The sequence below is a fragment of the Notolepis coatsorum genome, assembly GCF_963971535.1.
Source record: "Notolepis coatsorum genome assembly, chromosome: 15".
Taxonomy (NCBI): domain Eukaryota; kingdom Metazoa; phylum Chordata; class Actinopteri; order Aulopiformes; family Paralepididae; genus Notolepis; species Notolepis coatsorum.
In genome coordinates, this window is record NC_140179.1 from 36,394,253 (window position 1) to 36,415,896 (window position 21,644).

Sequence of the window (21,644 nt, forward strand, 5' to 3'; positions counted from 1 at the left end):
AGTATTTCAGTGGGGAAATCATGGTCAACATAGAAGCGTTCATTGTCACATGAGACGTTTTTCTTCTGCCATGTTCGGCGTATTATCTCTTCCTTCATTTTGTAGCTCCCAAACTTAACCACGATTGACTGGTTTCAGCTGCGGGTTGTTAGGCCTTGGGGCCAATGCCCGGTGTGCTCATTCGATACGAAGGTCCATGTCATGAGGTAGGCCGAGTGCGTCCTTAAACAGGCCGTCTAGAAATCCATGCATGTCTTTTCCCTCTTTCTCCTCTGGGATACCATATACCCGTAGGTTCTCTCTCCTCGTTCTGCCCTCCTGGTCGAGCAGTTTAGCCTCCATGTCGACCTGCCTCTGTAACAGTTTCTTGATTAAAACCGTCGCCGCATCAAGCATATTTTCATTTTCTCCGATTCTTCCCTCCGTTTCACCGAGCCTGTCGTTCATTCTGTTCATATCATTCTTTATTTCCCGAAATTGACGTTCATTGTCTCTTCTGAATTCTTTGAGCTCCTTGTATATGTTCAACAGCGTGGCCTCTTGTTCAGAGTCATCGTCGCCATCTTTTCCTCCCGTTGCGTCGCCATTCTCTGCCATTCCGTCGTCCTTTTCAGTTGTAGTCGTGTTCGCCCTACGTCTTGTGATAGCTTTCATCCCTATTAAATATATACCCTGGTGTTGTTAATAAATGTTTTCCTGGGCTATATAATTTTGCTGTCGGGGAGCTCGCGAGTTAGGCTGCCATGTTCTTCCGCGGTCAAACCGGAAGTCTAGATTTTCCCATTCTAAACACTTGTGCGGACCTGCCTGTGTCTCCCTGCTGCCTACGTTATAATTGCAATGACGATCGAATTCCGACACAGGTGGCAGTATCGCCTACCTTTTGAACTGGGTCTCTAAGGTGTCTTTCAGTACTGATGTACCTCCGGCTGCAGCAATCCCTTCCCCCTCAAAGTGAATTGGCACACAGCCATCTGTCGGAGATTTGCTCGCCTGAAACCTATTGTTTCCCGTATTATAGCCAGACCCAATGGACACGAGTAATGGCGATCGTGATGGAACTACACAGATTATTCATTTTGGAGTACCTTCTGACTAAGGTAAGGTCTATTTTAGGTCTATTTTACCAAACCTAAAACATGCTTTTGTATTGATCACAGCGTCGTATTTTACCGACCCTAAAACATGCTTTTGGTAACGGTCGCAGCTTTGTGAAACGACCCCCCCCCTTGATGATTTTGTGAAGAAACATCTATATATGGTATATACCTTTTTGATTTGGAAATAATATAGGTTTCAGGCGAGCAACCCGAACGATTTGCGCATATGCATATAACACGTCATATCTCACTATCTAGAAAACAAGACTGGATTATTTTGAAACGGGCGATGTTTAGTGTGGAATAGCGCACAAACGAAAGTATGTAGAAATGAACTGGTTTGTCAATGTTGGACTATAAATAGTGCCCGTCAAATGAGCCATACTATTGTCTCCATACAGGGCTCTACAGTGCGACCATATTGCTCGCATATGCCCCTAAAAATATGTGTGTGCGAACCTGAAAAATCAATTACTCGCACGGTGTGCGAGTGCAGATTACAGCCTCAGTCGTTCTTTTTATTTCTCCGCTGAGAATCGTTAAAAAAACTACAAGTCCCACATTGCACTCAAGCCAACGGTCCAATCACAGTAGAGTGACGTGACTGGTTTCATGGGAAATAAAGCAAATGACCAATCGGAAGCTCTCATTTTGCTTGTTTACTTCCTGAAAGTCTGCCATTGCGTTTTCCGAGCAGCAGAACTCCGTGGAGTCCAGTCAGAGTACAGTCCGCTCGACTATGGGAGCACCTTTATTATAGTCTTACCAATAGCAATAGATTTTAGAACACCTAGATTTAGCGATAGCAATAGTAATATAACGTTAATGCAACAAAACTAATGCCTTGCTTTGTTAATCATAACGTTGATGCAGTAGCGTATGTCGTTGTGTTGACTGTAACGGACATGATAACAACATAACACTGTGTACACATTCAAATTGCGATGATCGATTCTAACATTTTCAAATCGATGCAGTTGAATTTTCCCCTTAGGATCGATGCATTGTTACACCCCTACACCAAAGTAACTGGCCCACTGTGTATGTGTGTACAGCTAACTTGGCTAGCGTTATCAACAGCAGAGGTGGGCAATAGGGTCCAGCTGCAAGCAGTGTGACGTAATTGGCAGAATCGACTGTCAATCAATGGTCTACCTGACACGCAAACTCATAAACAATGTTTCTGTACTGGAGGTGTACAGTATTTCAATAGGCAACCCTGAAAGGATTATTTTTCTAGAAGAGCAACACAGCCAAAACATAGGCATTGTATGCATAAAAGGGGCAAAAGCTAAAGTTAAGTGACTGTTACTTTTGTAGCAGTAGTTTGATTTGATAGTTTATTTGATAGGGACAGCACATGTTAATGAACATCAAGTACAAAATACAAAATGTTCAAGTTCAAGTTTCAAGTTTCTTTAATAGTTGTCATACAGAAGTACAGAATACTTTTATACAAAATGCTTCTTACTGTTACGCTCCAGAGACTGTGCTAGACAAGATAAGTATGAAATAAAATAGTATAGCATGTAAAATAGAAGTAAAAATAGAGGTCACAGTGTTCAGTATAGACATATGTACAATGTTCGATGCAGAATATAAGTAACTGAGTTACCAATACAATATACAATATACTATGCAATGTACTAATATACAATACTATATAGTGCAGAGCAGAAATGGGATGAGGTACAATTTGGGTACAATTTACAGTAAGGTGTACGAGTTGTAGTGCAAATCCTTTACCAATAAATATAAAGTGTAAAGTGTGTTTAGGTGATCTAAAGTGTGGAGAGTGGGTGCTGCAGTGTGTTGTTTGTTTAAGTGAGTGTGGGTGTGTGTGCTGTGTGCATTTGATGGTTGTTGCATAGTGTTTATTGTTCGTTGAGCAGCCTGATGGTCTGGGGATAGAAGCTTCTTCTGAGTCTTTCTGTGCTCGCCTTAAGACTCCGGTATCGCTTGCCTGACCGCAGCAGTTCAAAGAGGCAGTTGTTCGGGTGGCTGGAGTCCTTGATGATTCTCTTAGCCTTCCCCCTGCACCGCTTGTTGTAAATGTTCTGGAGGGTGGGAAGCCCCCCTCCAATTGTGCGTTCGGCTGAACGTGTCACTCTTTGTAGTCTGCTACGGTCTTGTGCAGTGCTATTCCCAAACCAGGAGGTGATGTTGCCAGTCAGGATGCTCTCTATTGTACATGAGTAGAAGTTCCTAAGGATCTTCTGACTGACTTGGAACTTCCTTAGGCGCCTGAGGAAGTAGAGGCGTTGTCGTGCCTTCTTCACAACACTGTCAATGTGTGTGGTCCATGTCAAGTCCTCGGATATGTGGGCTCCGAGGTACTTGAAACTGTTCACTCTCTCAACCGGTGCCCCGTCGATGCTGATGGGGCTGTAGTCCTTGACCCCCGACCTCCTGAAGTCCACAATCATCTCTTTTGTTTTGCTGACGTTCAGGGAGAGGCAGTTCTCCTGACACCACTGTGACAGATTCTCTACCTCTTCCAGGTAGGCCCTCTCGTCGTTGGCAGAGATCAGGCCCACCACTACTGTCATCAGCAAATTTGATGATTGTGTTGTTGTTCCGCTGTGCCACGCAGTCATGTGTGTACAGGGAGTAGAGGAGGGGACTCTGGGGGGCCCCTATGTTGAGCGTGATGGATGAGGAGGTGCAGTTGCCTGCTCTTACCACCTGGGGTCTGCCCGTCAGGAAGTCCAAGACCCACTGGCAGAGGCCATAGTTCAAGCCCAGGTCCCTGAGCTTGGCTATGAGTTTGGAGGGGACTATGGTATTGAATGCTGAGCTGTAGTCGATGAACAGCATTCTCACATAGTTCCCCTGCCTCTTGTCCAGGTGTGATGCTGCTGTGTGCAGCACATGGGCTATGGCGCCCTCCGTAAACATGCAGGGTTGTAGCAAGAGCTAATTTACACCAGGAGACAGCAAAACTCTTTCAATAAATAAATAGCCTGCTTAGGGTAAAAGCATGGTGACAATCAATGATAAAAACAACAATAAAAACAAGAAACAAGTTACATAAACTAAATCAGATAAAAAATGATCACCGTTCTGGTTTGCCTTAAGATGCAGTTTAAGATGGGTCTTGAACATGGAGTATGTGGGGCACTCTCTAATCACAACTGGTAGGCTATTCCAGTAGTTACCACCTTTAACATAGAACACAGTTTTAGCAAAGGTGGCCCTGGTGGTAATGCCAGTGTCTCCTTTTTGTTCAATGTCACTGCCTTTCTTATTAGGCCTAGTTGTTGGCTACAACTTTGCCACAGTAGGCATTAATCACTTAATAGTTCAAATGTCTGTGTCCCATTCCCGTTTGCACACGCAGATACACACACACAGTGGGCCAGTGACTTTGGTGGTATGTGCTATTGCACAGATGTGTGTCACGTTCCCGTTTGCACATGCACGCACAGTACAAATATACATTTATTTTTGAAAATAATTACTTGAAATATTTTCACTGTGCTATATTTTTGGGTGCTCCTAAATTTTTTCATTTAGGAGCACATGTGCTCCTTGCGAAAAAGGTTAGCGTAGAGCCCTGCCATAGCTATAATATAGAATATACGATGGGTCCGCAAACATCATGAAAATTGTCAATAACGCTGGCGCCAGGCATTACAGATGGAAAAACAGCGTGGCGCTCAATGAGTTAATAGCAAGTGCGATAATCAAGCGAGCTAACTGGCTGCTGTTATTGCTAACCAAGGTGTGACATTTAAGCTATTGTTTGCACAAACAGAAGGGATTTCTCCACAATCGTAAATGTCACATGAAGCATAGAATGAGCAGGTGCTTGAGCACTAGGGATGGGCAAAACTCACAAGATTGCTATTCGATAGTCACTGGGAACTGGCTGCTGCCATTGCAACTGGCTGCTGCCATTGCAAACAGCTAGATATTTAGAAGTCGCAGCAAGCTAACGTTATTTCCAAGAAGAGCATTAATTTCCGAAAGTTATATTGTTGATGCTTGAAATGTCTGAGCTTCCAGGTTAATTTAGGGTTTTATTTTTACTTAATAGCAAACGTGAGATAATCCAGCAAGCTAGCTGCCTGGTGTCATTGCTAACAGCTAACGCTAGCGGAGCAGGTGAACGTGAAGCATTCATTGTGAACACTACATCACTGATGATTGAAATGTGTGAACTTAGTGAAACAACAAACGTACAAGACGTTGCTACCATGTAACATCTCCGGTCTCTCTTTCTTTTCTGTTCTCCCAGCTGTTAACAGACTGTTACGCTACCTGGCTAGCTAGCGAGCTGTACTCAGCATGCCGTTCAGCGGTGTAACAGTTAAAAGGGTCCCGTCTCAATACACTGACTACAGTGTTGCTGCCGGTAAAAACAGAGGCGATAGGGGAGCTCCAGTAGCTCACCACGTACCGCGAGTGCTATTTCAGCGCCGTGGACAACCGCGCTCGCGCGGATCTGGGGCTGACCAAGTATGAGTGCGATGAAAAAGCGATAAATGCTAAAAAGAACCAGCTGACTGGTCAAAGTTAAAAAAAAAAAAACAGAGGCGATATTCACATAAACTATATATATATATTTTTTTAATTATGTTTTTTGGTCGATTTTTTTTGTTCTTCTTCGGGCAGTCCGGCAGAGAGAGAAGAAGTATGGGAGATAGCGGGGGAAGACATTCAGCAAAGGTCGCCGGGTCCGGGAGTCGAACAACGACTATTTGAAAATCAATGCCCATCCCTAATGGAAATGAGCAGTGGCTCAACATGCTTCAAGTCTTTAACTGATGTTGTATCATGTTTTTCGCCGTCAACTAAAGACACGACCGTAATGTCTTTAACTATCATACACTTTGCCACTAAATAATCCTCCTTGCCTATATTACTACCTACTACTATACTAATGTCTCTACTACTATGCACTCAACACTGTGACTGTAGCACCCAAGTTTCAACAACATTGTTGAACATTGTTACTCGGCAGAAAGAGTTGTACCCTTCCTGCTGACCTGTTGAACTAAATGTACACTTATGTTAAGCGTATGATTTCAGACCATTGTGTGACTACCTGTAACTGTTTTAGCTGATCTTTTAAAATATTTTTTTTACTCTGATGTAAATGTATTTGTATTATGTGCTTGTATTATGTACTGTTTACATTGTACAATCGTCGTTTCTGTAAATGAGGGAAACCTCAGAAGCTTACGATTTAAAATAAAGGTTGAAATGAATGTTCTCCCTTCACTTCAGGATGCTTCAGTGATGCAGAAGGAGCCTCCCAGGGAGGGCTCAGCGGGCCGTCATGCAGAAGAGGAGAGGAGCGCCGAGGGAGGCGCCGACACAAAACCCTGCTGTGAGTCTGCAGTAAAGTGCTCAGTAATTATTAAATTTTTTCTAATTTAGCAATTTTATTATTTTAACCTTTATTTTTCAGTCTTTATTATTATTTTATTTGTAATTTTGTATTGTCTTATGTTATTGTCTTACTGTGCGTCTTATTCTGCTGTTTTTGCTATTTTTACCATCATATCTAATTGTTTTATTATTATTATATTTTTATCATTTTAACCCTTGTGTCTGAAAACTAAATTGTTACACTCTTACCATTAACACAATGGCGGCCATTCACGGAAATATACGTGATTGGGAGGCAGCGCTTGACGGCCAATCACGTATATACACGTGTTTACGTGTTTTTTTTCTTTCACTGTCACAGAGCTGTATTTTGGCTGGAAAATGCATATTGGGACTCGGAAAGTGCAGTACCGGCCAGATCCTGGTATTGGCGCTGTCTCGAGAATGCAGTTTCCCCTGTTGCACACTTGGTGTCAAATTTTTTTTCGCTCCGGGCGGACTTTTTCTGTTAGTCTGAAGCGAGGGCTTCACCCGATCGCTTGGAATACTTTTTGCGACGCCGAATTCATTATGCTGTAAAGGAATATGGCATCAGCCAATGGACTATATGATCTAGCAGATGGCGATCAAATAACTGGGAAATTATTTTTGGAATCCAACCGGCCACAGGTAAGAGCGATTTGATGTCAATTTCAGCCTGATCGTGCAAGGATTTCATAGCCATCCCCCTGTATGTTGTTGTAATAATGAATGCCGTTATTGGTAATCAATAACCAGAAACGACTTCCCCCGCCCCCCCCCCCCCCTTTCATGCATTCATGGTGGAACATGATACCGATCATATGCATTAGGGCTGGGCGATATGACCAAAAACGTTATCGCGATAAAATTATAAAATTATTTTCATATAATTCGATATCGATAATTATCGTCGATATAATGTCTGTCAAGTTTAATTAACTTCTTATGCTGCTGCGAATGTCTCAAGTCGAGTTGATGTCGTCATCAGTCCGCGCACGTTAGCAGTTAGCCGACAAGCGGAGTATCTCATGACAATAAATATGACACTAAAATACTCTCTTCCGCCACAATATATTGAAACGAACTGTATACCCCACACTACTATAAACGTGGCCTCAGAATTCAAAACACACACATACTCGGCACGTAAATATATAAAACAGTGCCGTGCAAGCTAGTTATCTTAGCCAGCCTGTTGTATCTAAGCGGTGTATTCCATGACAATGTGCTAAATATGACACTAAAATACTCTCTTCCGCCACAATATATTGAAACGACGTCCACTGTATACCCCCACTACTATAAACGTGGCCTCAGAATTCACGCCACACACATACTCGGCACGTAAATATATAAAACATCGCCGTGCAAGCTAATTAGCCTAGCAAGCCTTGTTGTTGAGTGAGTCCTACCTCCTTCCGGGTCTACTTCGCTCTCGGCCATCTCCTTCACTGATTGGTTGTTAGCTGTTGTGCGTAAGCACGTCATCACGTAACGTTGGTTGTTGTTAGTGAGTGTGCTGAGCCGAGGCTGAACGGAGCCAAGCTTGGAAAATCGATATCGAAACTTTGCGACCACGTTTCATGTTTATTTCGAGGAAATAATTTATCGCGATAGTTATCGTTATCGTTTTATCGCCCAGCCCTAATATGCATTTAGATTTTTAACTGTAGCTTGTGTAGGGCTGAAATCGATTTAACGTTATTAGCTTAGCGCCTTATAACTAGCTTTGCAGGAATTATCCCAGATCATATAACGCTCATATTCATTACGGTATAAAACGGGAACGTATTAATGACATATTTTTTTCTTTATGGCATATTTAACGGAAGGTTCATACTGTCAATTGACAATGACAATGGATACATAGCTATAATATAACATATAGATTTAGCTCTACAAACAACGTGACGCACAGTGAAAAGTTGTAATGAAAAGCTGGCATCCTAGAGTGGGGCCCGTCTAATCTAATGGCCGGGAATGTGTTAACACATTGAGTGCCACGTCCCTTCCGGGAAGTGACCCCTTCCTTGCCGTCCATTAACCCCATGTAAACGTAATTGTAGTTTGTAGAGCTAAACCTATATTTTATAGTATAGCTATGGGTGTAATAACGCCATCGAGTCTCAGTGACTTGCTTCTGGTCAACATGCAAAAAACTGATAATTTTTTCATCCGTACATTTCCGTTTGATACCGTTTTGAATATGAATATAGTCTGGGTGCTTCTGAGTCATTCCAGGGAAAAGACGTGAAAACTGCGTTTTTGTGTAATTCAATAAACACGTTGTCATTTTTCGCCTGATTATCGGATCTTCCTGAAATCAACGCTAGATCATAATTATTATCCTTCCTCGTGCACGCATGCAATGTTGTTTAGACCGGCGCGCCGGGGGGGAATTATTACAGGCTAGCATATGTCAGTGATTAGCAACAACACAGATTTGGATGGATGTTTTGTTTTTTGTCATGTCAGATTAAAAATGAAATACTCTTAACCACTGCAAAGTTATCAAAAATAAGAATTATCAGACACAAGGGTTAATGTCTTATCATTTCCATCCTTATTTTATGAGTGTTTATAATTTTCTTTATTTTCTTATCCTTGTGTTTAGTTTTTTTGTGTAAAGCACTTTGAGCTGTATGAATGGTGCTATATAAATAAAGTTATTATAATTTGGTGTTGCCCAGGTAAATCAACATTGACCTTTTGACTTCTTCTCCTGTGTGTTGTTGTTTTAGCTACTGGACAGGAGGGTGACTCCCACACGTCAGCCACAGAGGAGAGCAGTGCACCTCTACATCAGCCAGGTACTGTCATCCACTCATCCATGCTGTACCGCCCTGCAGAAGCTAACCGCAGTAACTACAATTTCTTTCCAAATTGATTGAGTTATAAGTAGGGTTGGGTACCGTTCACATTTGAACCGATGCTGGTACCCAGCGGCACCCTTTTTCTGTACTTTACTCTCTCTGTAATTGAATCGTTGAAGTGCCACGCTGGTCTGTGTCTATGACAATTGCATGTCATTGGAATTTGGTTTATTTTCTAACTGCGCAGGTCTTCAGCTCTTCAAGGTACCGAAATGTGGCACAGGTTGATCTAATGTGAATCGGGACTCTGTATTACCGACGTAATTCGGTCGGTACCCTTAAAAGTACAGAGTTTTGCATGTTCTTGGTATCTAGGGACATCTATGGAAATTTTTCTAGACGTTCACAGAAAGGTAAAGAAACAATATACGTTGTATTTTATGGCAATGGCGTTCAGTTTTGTTCGACCTGTGAGATATATATATACAAAAATCACGTCTATAATCTTTTTTCACGTCAGCCGGCTGCAGCTTTGACAGCGGCTGGTGTGAGCTGGGTAGTGTAGTTTTATGGAATTTCGACGTCTTATCGAAAGCCCTGGGTCTCCTCTTTCTTAGGACTACAACGATTTCATGACAGCGTTATTTCCTCACGTCTAATTGATCCGGTTTCTGCCGGAATGCGCAGAGATATTTATAAACTCATATTTCGCTAATGACACTTAAAATCATTGATAAACAAACATAGTGCTGAAAATGTACACTTTGACTGCTGTTTTGACATGTTTAGGGTCTTTACTCTTGGCTACATTTGAAAAAGAAAGGCAACATTACTTCTTCTTTTATTATCTTTTTCCCCCTCCTTCTTTTTTCCCGATATTTCTCCCATCCCACCGTTAGTCGTTATGCCAATTCCCAACCCCCTTCCTGGTTGTTGCGCACTTTCCCCTACTGTTGGTCCGAGAGGCCGGAGACTGTCGCATGCTTTCCTCCGACGCATGTGCAGCCAGCCGGCAGCCAGCCTGGCCGCGTAGATTCTCACCGGGAGAGTGTAACGTGTGGAAGGTCGCACTACCTCTCTCCAGATCCTACCCTTGCTGAGCAGGCGCCCCGACCGAACTGTAGGGGTCGCTGTCCACAACGCCCAGGACCCACCCACGGCTCCCCTCCCCCTAACTCAGCCAAACGAGTTAGTATAGCGATCAGCCCGAGCCAAGGCAATGCTGACTCTCCGGGAGTCGAGATCGCAGCCTCTTGCATTGGTGACGAGCACAATCTCCGCTACGCCACCTGACCGCCCTGCAACATTACTTAATACGGACTGTATTGATCTATTTATGATGTGAAATAAATCTCGACCGGGCTTAAGGTGTTAAAGCCATTTTCACTGTTTGCGTATTTACTGCGATTAGCTTCTACAGGTAGAATACTCAAGGTATGTTTGTAAATTCGGCAAAAAAAATATTTACGATCATGAATATTCCTTTCCTTATGTAGGAGAAGAGCCGGCCACAGCCAACCCCTCGACCAACTCGCCAACAAATCAGGTTAGACGTGCTTATAAATCATCATTATTCACCCTTTCGTAAAGACTGGACAGCTAGATAAGCTGTTGCTGTTTCCTCCAGGTTCCAGAGGACACGGTGTGGTTTGACTGTGGGGTGTTTAAGAGCCTCTTCTCTGAGGTCAAACACTACTATCTACCTCCAGAGAGCGACCAGGGGACCAGCAGCAGCAGCCGGCCTGCAGTCACCAAACGGGTAACTCTTAGTAATTGACATTATGTTACCATGCATGTTTCTCCCAGTGTAGAAGAAGAAGAAGAAGTCTTTAATTGTCATGCAGATTAACACACACATGCGAGATGGGCGGCACACAGGAACACACTAGAGCAGGGGTGGCCAACCCGCGGCTCGCGAGCCGCATGCGGCTCTTTGCCCGTCAATGTGCGGCTCTTCCATCCATAAAAAAAAATAAAAAAACAATTTTTTTTTTTTTTTTACTTTTTTTTTTTTTTTTACTTTTTTTTTTTTTTATGTCACTCATTCCATAAGGACGTAGAATAAACATTTACAATTTTTTTTTAAATGGTCCATTTGCATGTTCTTGGTATCTGAATCTAGGGACATATATGGATCAGTGTCAGAAATAGTGTGTCTGTTACTAGGCTTGAGTAAATTGTAATGAACCAAAGGAGAATATCAATTCTATTTAAAAAAAAAATTATCTTTGACTTTAAATAACACCATGCTAAAATTGACCAGACCTGAAAAATCTAAGCAAATTAATAAAGGGAAGATGATTAAACAGAAGGTTTTGTAGATACAGTACTGAATTCTGCCATCTTTTTTATAATGTAAATTTCTCCACCATTTTTCATCATATTGCAACACCGTTTTTTGCAAGACGTTCACAGAAAGGTAGAGAAACTAACTGCGTTCTGTTTTATGGCAATAACGTTCAGGTTTGTGGGAGATAATCCCAAAAAATAAGAGAAATTAAAAAGTAAATCCAGAAGTCAGATGATTGACAGGGGCTGGTGTGAGCTGGGTAGGGTAGTTTTTCGAAATTTGAAAGCCCTGAGTCTCTTCCTTCAAAAGACTACACTCACTTTTGGCTGTGCCACTTCCTCCTGTCAATATGCGCCGGTTTCCGACTCAATGCCCTGAGATTTCTATAATCTTATATTTCACTAATAACAGTTCAAATAATTGGTAAACAAACATAATGCTGAAAATATACACTTTTACTGTATATCTCGGGCTTAAGAGGTTAACCCTGTGAGGCCCAAATTAAAAAGAAATTAGCAACTTCAGAGGCCAGAGGGTGGGACATATAAACACATTTACTATCAAATAGCATTGTGAGGCTGAACAACAGGACCAATTGACTATACATGTGCTTAAAGGGGAACTATCTTATAATGGCTTTTTTCAGTGTTTACCATTGTTTCTTAGCTATGTGGACTTATATTAATAGGATATATGTCTCTAATTCTCATATTGGCGAATTCTTCCAATTCTCCTCTCACAATATTCACCCTCACTGAACTGAGTCATCTGAAAATGTGCATATCTGTGATGTCAGAGATTTCTCAGCTGCATAATAATGTGGCAGTTGATGTGGCAGTTGGCACCAGGCCACACAGTGGTTGGAGCCCAGCCTCAAAACGGCTTAAGATCTTGAGGTAGAAAAATGCGGTTTTTAGTACTTGATTAGAAATACAAAACAATGCATTTTTTTTGAAAAAAACCTAGGTGTTCCATAGACTCACAGGAATTGTGTAAAAGTGCCCAAATAGTGAAAGAAATAGTAAAATAGTTCCCCTTTAACATTTTTTAAATAAACATTATTTTTTTAAATGGCTAAAAGTGATTTTGTAATTTTGCAACCGTGGGTCTCACAGGGTACTTTTAACCCTGTGAGGCCCAAATAAAAAAGACATTAGCAACTTCAGAGGCCAGAGGGTGAGACCTATAAACACATGAAGGGTGCCGTGACTGAAAAAAAAGGTTGAGAAACGCTGGTATATGGTGTGGACCGTGTGGCTCTTTGTGGTACCACAGTAATTTTTTTGTGGCTCTTAGTCTCTGACTGGTTGGCCACCCCTGCACTAGAGGCTGACATGTGAGTGGATTTTGACTCCCGCTTCTTCCCACTCCCACAGAAATAATCCCATCCCATCCCAATCCCAATCCCAAGTGAGAGTTTAGAAAAAATCCCACTCCCTCCCACTCCCACAGAGGACTGATCCCAATCCCGTCCCAATCCCGAGCCAAACTTTTATAGAATCCCACTCCCACTCCCGTTTATCAATCCTGCTCCGTTTTTCTTCCTCAGTATAAAATATGCAGTACATGGGTCACATCATGTCTGTAGGGCTGTACGGTAACTTTTTTTGCACATAGCACTGGTGCTACAGAGGTTGATAGTTTTGTAGCACAAGTATAAAACGTGTTATTTGTAACAGTCACAAATGTGCCTATTGTATTTGTGTTATTTAGTTGAAGTGCCATGTTTGGCTGTCATTTTCATGCTGACAAGTTGACGTCACACAGCCAGACACGTTACGTGTAAGGAATTATGGGATTTGGTGTTGGATGTATGGACTCTACTAGGGGTGGGAATCACCAGTTTCATCACGATACGATATCGATTCTTTGGACAACGATACGATATTTGCTGATATCACAGTCTGCCACGATACCATACGATGCAGGTGCCTGCAATCGATATGAGACGCTAAGCCCATTTAACACAACCAGTAACATTTAGATCAACTCAAAAAAGGTGACGAAAATATTAGGGATGTCCGATATTATCGGCCGACCGATATTATCGGCCGATATCGGCAGTAAAATGTGATATCGGAAAATATCGGTATCTGTTTAAAAACAATAACAATATTTGTTATATATATATATATCCAGTGAAATTATTAGTTACCTGAAATTATTCAGTTTTTTGGACGGGGAAACCCTGCATATATCGGTATCGGTTGATATCGGTATCGGAAATTAAGAGTTGGACAATATCGGAATATCGGTATCGGTAAAAAAACCCTCCCTACCTCCCTCTCACAAACGGTTCCTAATTTTTTTTTTTGTTGTATGATCATGTATACATTTATTGTGTATTATATTTGTTATGTTTAAATATCAACATTATCTGGCCATCCTCAGTAAATACTATCAAACTCCTTTGACCTCACCTACTTAAAATCATTGACGTAGAGAGAGGGACGGAGAGAGGTTGAGGCCCCCCCCCCCCCCCTTTCCTCACTGTTTTCTCTGCCTCTGAGCCGGGTTAGCTTAGTTTAGTTACCGGTAGCAGCTAACTAGTTAGTTTTGGTGAGGATGCAAAGCATGTAAGATGCATTGGAAGCGTTGCGGGGAAAAACAGGCAGGGACTTATTCCCTGGTCGCAAAATGCGCACTCTAACATAACATAGCACACTGTTGTTGTTGGGCTGCCGGAGCTGTGCTTGGGCAGAAATGAGACTTGCCACAGGATTTTCAAAATAAGAGTATCGATGTGGAGTGGAGTTGCTCAGTGGCCAATGGTGTCTGACTGTGGTTGTACTGGGCAGCTCCCAGTTATGAATGGAACTGTGTGAATGTGAAGCAGGGCGTAGCTGAAAAAGAGCATCTGTGCTCAGCGAACCTACCCTGGGTAAATAAAGGTTAAACAAAAATAAGAGTATCGATATGAACCGAATGCCTATCGCTAGGGTGCTAGTGCAGTAAATTCATTCATCACACAGACCGATTTTTTCATAGCACGCTGTACAGCCCTGATGTCTGCCTTAGTTAAATATAAAACCACCAAACATTTACATTACTGAAGCACCGATATATCACTCCCGTCCAAATCCCGTTGATTTTGTTGTCATAGTTCCCACTCCCTTCTGCTCCCGTTGACTTTTACTCCCGGTCCTGCCCAATCACGGGATTCAAAGTGAAATTGACTCCCATCCCGTGGGAATCCCGAAAATATGTCATCCTCTAGAACAGTGGTTCCCAAAGTCGGGGTCGCGACCCAAAGGTGGGCCGCGAGCAGCCACGGGTGGGCCGCGAGATGATTAAAAAAAAAAAAAAAAAAAACATTTTTTTTATTGTTTATTTTTATTTTTTTATTTTTTTATTTTAATTTTTTTTGTCAGGCCACTGAACTTAGAAGCAGGCCAGGACAGTGTTTCTAGTTGTATTCTAAAATTCTATTCTATTGTATTCTAAAATGTGACTATATGGTTTTATATTAACTTAATAAATAAACAAAAACGTAAAATCTACTTATTTCAAGGAACATTTCAAACTAAATAACAGATTATGCACATAAAACGCTGAAAACAACCGAAGCAACAATAGTATTTTAATGAGGCTATTATTATTATCATTATTATTTTGCAACAAGTTAGCCCTCTCATAAATAGCACATATAAATGAATAACTAACTTGAACTAACTTAATAGGATTGAAGTGATATTTGGCTTAAAAAATCGGTCGCCTGAAGAAAAAAAAAAAAAAAAAAAAGGCCAGACGATGTGCATTGGGCCGCGGCTCTCTGACGCCTTATTTTCTGGGCCCCGGCCTGAAAAGTTTGGGAACCCCTGCTCTAGAACACACACAGGAATATCAAAATAAAAGCACACTTTGTTGAACTTGATCATGCATATTTATTAGAACATTTTATTACAGCACTGTGTTATCATTACACATTTATAAAACGAGGCATATTTAGCCAGAATATGTTGCCAGAACCATTTTTTTTTTTACTTGCCAATGCCCCACTGTCGCCTACCAGCGAGCCAAAGTTTGAGAACCACTGAGCTATCTACACCGTTCAGTCATTCTAAAGTAGCCAAAACGTTCCACTGTGAAAACTAACAGGACGGTTGACAACGGTGAATGTTTCCCCCCAGGCGACGCTCCCGGGGCCCCAGGACTACGAGGGCAGAGTGAAGCAAGACCTGGCTCCAGGTCAGAGCTACAGGTTCAGGGTGGCGGGACTCAACTGCCACGGCCGGGGAGACTTCAGTCCTGTCTGCCAGTTCAAGACCAGCCAGGCAGGCTTCCCCGCGTTGCCCTCTGCTGTCAAGATCACAAAGGTACTATATACCATATTAGGACTGTCCCTGACTAAGGATTTGGATAGGCGACTTTGATTGGCCAAAATTTGCAGATACCCCCCGGAATGCAAAGAAATATATATATTATCATTCCATTTGGGCTGTGGGGGGGGGGGGGGCTGCTTACTGTCTGAAGGAGTCGACTGAAGGCTTCTGCGAAAGCATGGAGATTGATGGATACATCTTGATATTTGTCTACTCTAGTGTGTTCATTAGATGGGTGAAATCCTCTTTCAGTGCCTTCAGCAGTTACCCTCGCTGGTATGCGTGCCATTAGCGTTAAGGCATAACGATAGGTTATGTATATAACCTAGTTATATTAGTATTGGCTGAGCGTCCCGCTCTAGCCTAATGAGATACCCCTTATCTCCTAGTACCTACTGTACACGAACAACTTAATGCACCCATACCTGATCGGGCCCCGCCCCTATGGAGGCGTAGCCTATAAAACCATGGCTATGGTCACCAAACACTCTTCCTCGCCAAATCTCGTTCCAGTAAAAGATCCCTCAGGGGGAACTCAGGGCCGCGTAGAGCGGGACGCTCAGCCAATACTAATATAACTAGGTTATATACATAACCTATCGTTATATATCGTATATGGCTATCGCGTCCCGCTCTAGCCTAATGAGATATGGGTTAGAGCGGACGCGAGACCCGACAGATGTACCCCCTGAGGACCCGTAAGCCCACATCAAGGGGTGCAGGGAGCCCTGTCACCCCATCCTTCCTAATGAAGGGGGGGCGCAGTCAACTCCACCTGAATGCGAACAAGAGGGAACTAGAACCCCTTGAACACACCGCACAGGCGGAACCACGTGTGACTCAACACACCGTGGCCCATACCCACACACTCCTGCTACCCTACCAAAGGACGGGAAGCAGGAAAGGCCACAGACCCCAGAACCGCCTGGGAGACGGAACCCCCGGTCATGTCCATGAGGTAAAACCTTACAAAGGGGCCCGGGGAGGACCATGAAGCTGCAGCACAGATGTCCTCCACCGAGGCCCCACCCAGGAGAGCGGCAGAGGCAGCCACCCCACGAGTGGAGTGCGCCCTGACGCCCCCAGGGGATCCTGCCCAGCCAATGTGTAGCAGAGGGCAATGCCCTCGCACAACCAATGGGACAGGCGCTGTTTCGACAGTGCCTTACCAGCACGAGACCCACCGTAACAGACAAAAAGCTGATCGTAACCCTGAGGTCCTGAGTACGGCTGAGGTAAATTCCCAAAGCACGGACTGGACATGACAGGTGAAGGCCTGCATCCAACTCACTGGCGTGAGGAGGAGGACGAAACGCCTGAACCACAATATCCCGGGAGCGGAAGGAACTCCGGATATTTAGGCACGAAAGCAGGATTAGGTCGCAGAGTGGCACCGCAATCGGCCCGAAAAGACAGGCACTCTGGACGTACCGAGAGAGCACAGAGCTCACCCACGCGTTTAGCCGAAGTGACAGCCAGTAGGAACGCGGTCTTGAAAGACAGCTGTCCCAACGGCGCCTGCTCGAGCAGCTCAAACGGGGCCAAGGACAACCGACCGAGGACCAATTGAAGATCCCAAGTCGGAGCCAAGGAGCGTTGCACCGGCTTAACGCGTCGAGCGCCAAGCAGGAAACGCTTCACAAGATGGTGGCTGAACAAAACAGTCCCTTCAATTCCCTCATGATAGGAGGATATAGCCGCCGCATATACCCTCACCGTCGAGGCCGACAGTCTATCAAGAAGAGACTGGAGATAACTCAGGACAGCATCCAGGGGGCCGGAGACTGGGTCCCAGCCCCCCCCCCCCCTTACACCACTCTTGGAACGCACGCCATCTGCCCGCGTAAACCGCGACAGTGGAGGGAGCATGCGCACACCGGATGGTATCAACCACAGAGGGGTCCATCCTCTCCAGACTCACCCTCCCACCAGCCACACCAACAGGCATTGGCTCAACACCGGAAAACAGAACAGTGACCCGTCGTGCTGTGAGAGGGCCGTCGCCGACCACGGAATGACCCAAGGAGGAGCGACCAGAAGCTGGATCAAGAACACTGCCGTGCCCCGGTCCGGCGCGACCAGGATCACCGTCCTGCACTCCCTCCGTATCCGCTCCAACAGCTGACTCAACAGCTGTACAGGAGGAAAGGCGTACAGAAGACCGGGCGGCCATGGAAAGGTCGAGAAGGTATCCACCCCCAAGGGGGGATGATCTGCTCGACTAAGCGAGAACCACAAGGGGCACTTGTGAGAGCGTCGGCACGCAAACAGATCTACAGAGGCCTCCCCGAACCGATCCCAGATCTGTCTGACTATGTCGGGGCGGAGTTCCCACTCGTCGTGATGAGGACCGCCCCGAGACATCATATCCGCCCCCATATTCTCTGTACCAGGAATGTGGAGCGCCCTCAGACTGCGCAGCCTGCGGGATGCCCATAGCAACAGTTCGACCGCCGCCCGGAGCAGGTGGATGGAACGAGTCCCACCCTGCCCGTTGATATACGCCGCCGCCGTCGTCATACTGTCCGTCCTGACCAAAACGTGTTCGCCTACCACTAGGTGGTCGAACCGTTTGAGGACCAGGAGGACCGCCTTCAACTCCAACACATTGATATGCAGGGTAGCCGGGCCAGCATGACCTGTCCAGCTGCCCCCCACTGCATGGGTCCGACACGTCCCTCCCCAACCCGTGAGAGAGGCGTCTGTGAAGACCGTGGCGTGTGAGCCCCTGCTGCCTATGGGGACCCCAATGGTGAGGATACCCAGCCTCCTCCAGTGGGCGAGATCTCCCCATATCGACAAAGGAACCGTCAACCGGTTCCATTTGTCCCTCACCGGATCTATTCTCAAAGAGAGAAACCACCTAATTTTTCTTCCAGCTACTGATTTCATCTTGTTTAGCCTTATCAAATGATACACCCTCTGTTACTAATAAATCATTTTCCTGCATATCAGAGCATAGTTCTCCACCATCTAGTTCTACACCATCTAGTGGCTTAACCTGAAAGTTGTCTACTTTAGTAAGATCAGCTGACCCCATAGTACCGGTGATGTCAAAAGGTTCTAAGTATTGTAGGTTGTACCAGTTGCTGTGTTTTCCTGTAGCCTTTCCTGCTCGTCCCATCACTTTAGCTGTGTGAGGAACACCTGTTACATTATCCACAAAGCTGATTGTCTGACCGGTTTTTACCTTTATGCCTGTCTGATAATCTTCTTGATTGATCCCATGAGGGTTATCTATATCCTGGTTTGCTACACCCGCTGCCTCTACGTCATTGTTCATGTCACCATTTATATCACCATCAGTAACGGGCATGTCCCCACTGTTACTATTCATATCATTGTCAGTAACAGGCACATCACTATCAGTAACAGATACATCGATATTGCCCACAGTATTACTTTCCCCAGGGTGCACTTTTCGCAGCCTAGATTGATGAACCCTGACATATGTCCCACCATGACGTACCCCATCTTGCCCTATCACAACCCCAGGGCCTTTCCATTCAACACAGTCTATCCTTTTCTAGAACACTTTGTCTCCCATTTCATACTTCTCATCTGTTGGACAAAGCTGCTTTCGAAGAGCTCGTCTGATTCTCTCTGAGCATTCTGCCTCCGTGAAAGCTTTCCTTGCTGCATGTAATGCTGTTATGTGCTTACCCACCCATGCGCTCATTGTAGTTCCCTCTGAAGCAGGTGGCTGGTCAACAAACACAGAGGGAAGGTTCGGGTTCTGTCCAAACACCAGCTGATGTGGACTGTAGCCATGCACGTTCTGCATTGTGTTCTTTGCCATGAGTGCCCAATCAAGAGCTGTTTTCCAGTCAAATCCTTTGTCAAGTTTTACCTTCAGTAGTATCTCTGTAAGGGATTGGTTGTGGCATTCCAGCAAACCATTGCTCCATGGACTGTAGCCAGCAGTCGTCTTGATCTCGATGTTGAAGTTCTCCGAAATGTCTCTTATTTCCTCATTATTGAACTCTCCACCGTTGTCACTGAAGAGACGCTCAGGTGGACCATGGACACTGATCCAGGAATGTACAAAGTTTTTCACTATCACACTTGGCTTCTTTGAGGTCACGATGCTACCCGCACTAAAGCGAGTGACGTGATCGATAATGTGTAGGTACCACACATTTGGTTCTAGCTCATGTAGATCAACTGCCACAGTCTCATTGTACCTGGAGGCCATGGGCAGACTAACAGCAGGCTTGGGCTTAGCCTTGCTGTACTTGAGACATATCTCACATTTTCCTACTATTTCCCTTAGAATAGCAGTGCATTCATCATCCGTGTTTCCAGCATTTGTCAGCAGCTTCTTCAGTCTATCAACTGATGCATGTCCAAATTGCTTGTGAAGTTTAAGTAAAGCTTTGTGTTTTTCCACACTGGTCATATTATCTGTGATGGCCAAGACCACATTCTCATATGCTTCACTTGGGGACTCTTTATCCAGTATGTTCAGACAGTAGTGTCCAGATGAAGTCAACTCCAGAGCTACTGGTTTCTGAAACATTATAGCTGTATCGTTTTCCAGGTTCAACACAGCTCCTGCTCTCTTTAGTGACGTTTTACTGAGCAGTAAAGGGATGTCAGATGGAACTACTTCTGTTTCAATACAACATTTTGTTTCTCCTATCTTGGCTGGTATCTTGACCTTTTTTGTAGAATGTACAACTCGCCCATCCCCAAACTTAAAAGGTTTCCTACTCTCTGTGCTAACCAATCCTTTGACTTGTTTCTCATTTAGTCCCCCAACATAGTTATCCAGCCATTTTTCACCACATACAGTCCGTGTGCACGCCGTATCAATGACGGCCGTTCCCAGAGCCTCAACCATGAATATCTCCACATCTGATTCCTTAGAAAAAAGGAATATAAAGTTATATTACACTCATCTGGTTCTTCATTTTCTTCCATCACCTTTACATATTCTTTCTTGTTTGGGCAATCTTTCACCCAGTGGAATGTGCTCTGACAAATCCCACACTTCGTTTGTCTTCCAAATTTATCAAGCGGATTTGTGCCTGCGAATGGCCCCCCTCGCTTGTCCACTTTGAGCTTGCGGCTCCCGCCTCTGCTGCTCTCGTCTCTGATCTGTGTAAAAAGCTGCATCTTGCTTCACAGTAATGGCCCCTGCCTTTTTCTCCGTCTTTTCCCCAAATATACGTTTCAGTCCTGACTTCATATCAACAAAGGTGTGCTTACCACAGGCAGTCAATGCCAGTTGTTTGTCTTTTATGTCGAGGCCTGCTGTATCCAGTAGTTTGAATGCTAAAACAGCGTCGGGTAGAACCATATCGAATTTCTTGATCCGGTTGTACTTCTGTTCAAAATCAACAATATAGTCCACCATGGAGACGCCGTCTCGAGCGAAATCTGATCAAACTCCGAATAAACAAACTCGATAATTACAAACACGACATCGAGCTGCACAAGAGAGCCAAGAGGAGAAGAGATGAGCAAGACTACGCAGCGCATATGGTGTACCCATGGCTCCATAATCCACCTTCCAGGAACCGCAGGCTGAATTGGCAGCCCAGAGACAGGCAACGGCATACTGACTCCTCCTCCACAGCGGTGAGCTCAGACGAGGCGCCCTCTCAGCCGGGCAGATACCCCCTCCGAAGCCAGTCTATTTTTCGCTACGAGCAGGACGCTCCGCTTCCTCCCCGACCGGAGAGAGAACCCACAGGAAGACGAGGCGGAGCCAGAGAAAGAAACCCACGGTTCCGGTGATAAGCATTACATCCAATAT

The 21,644-nt window shown here is 44.4% G+C and overlaps 1 protein-coding gene across 1 annotated transcript in view; it reads left to right on the top strand.

The window, feature by feature from the left end:
• Positions 1 to 21,644, top strand: part of LOC311241783 (host cell factor 2-like) — a 54,546-nt gene that overhangs the window by 17,160 nt on the left and 15,742 nt on the right. Inside the window, exons 10-14 of the mRNA XM_084330690.1 lie at positions 6,333 to 6,435; positions 9,200 to 9,268; positions 10,768 to 10,817; positions 10,899 to 11,030; positions 15,692 to 15,877. Of these exons, the coding sequence (XP_084186816.1) occupies positions 6,333 to 6,435; positions 9,200 to 9,268; positions 10,768 to 10,817; positions 10,899 to 11,030; positions 15,692 to 15,877 (540 nt within the window). The remainder of the gene's footprint in view (positions 1 to 6,332; positions 6,436 to 9,199; positions 9,269 to 10,767; positions 10,818 to 10,898; positions 11,031 to 15,691; positions 15,878 to 21,644) is intronic.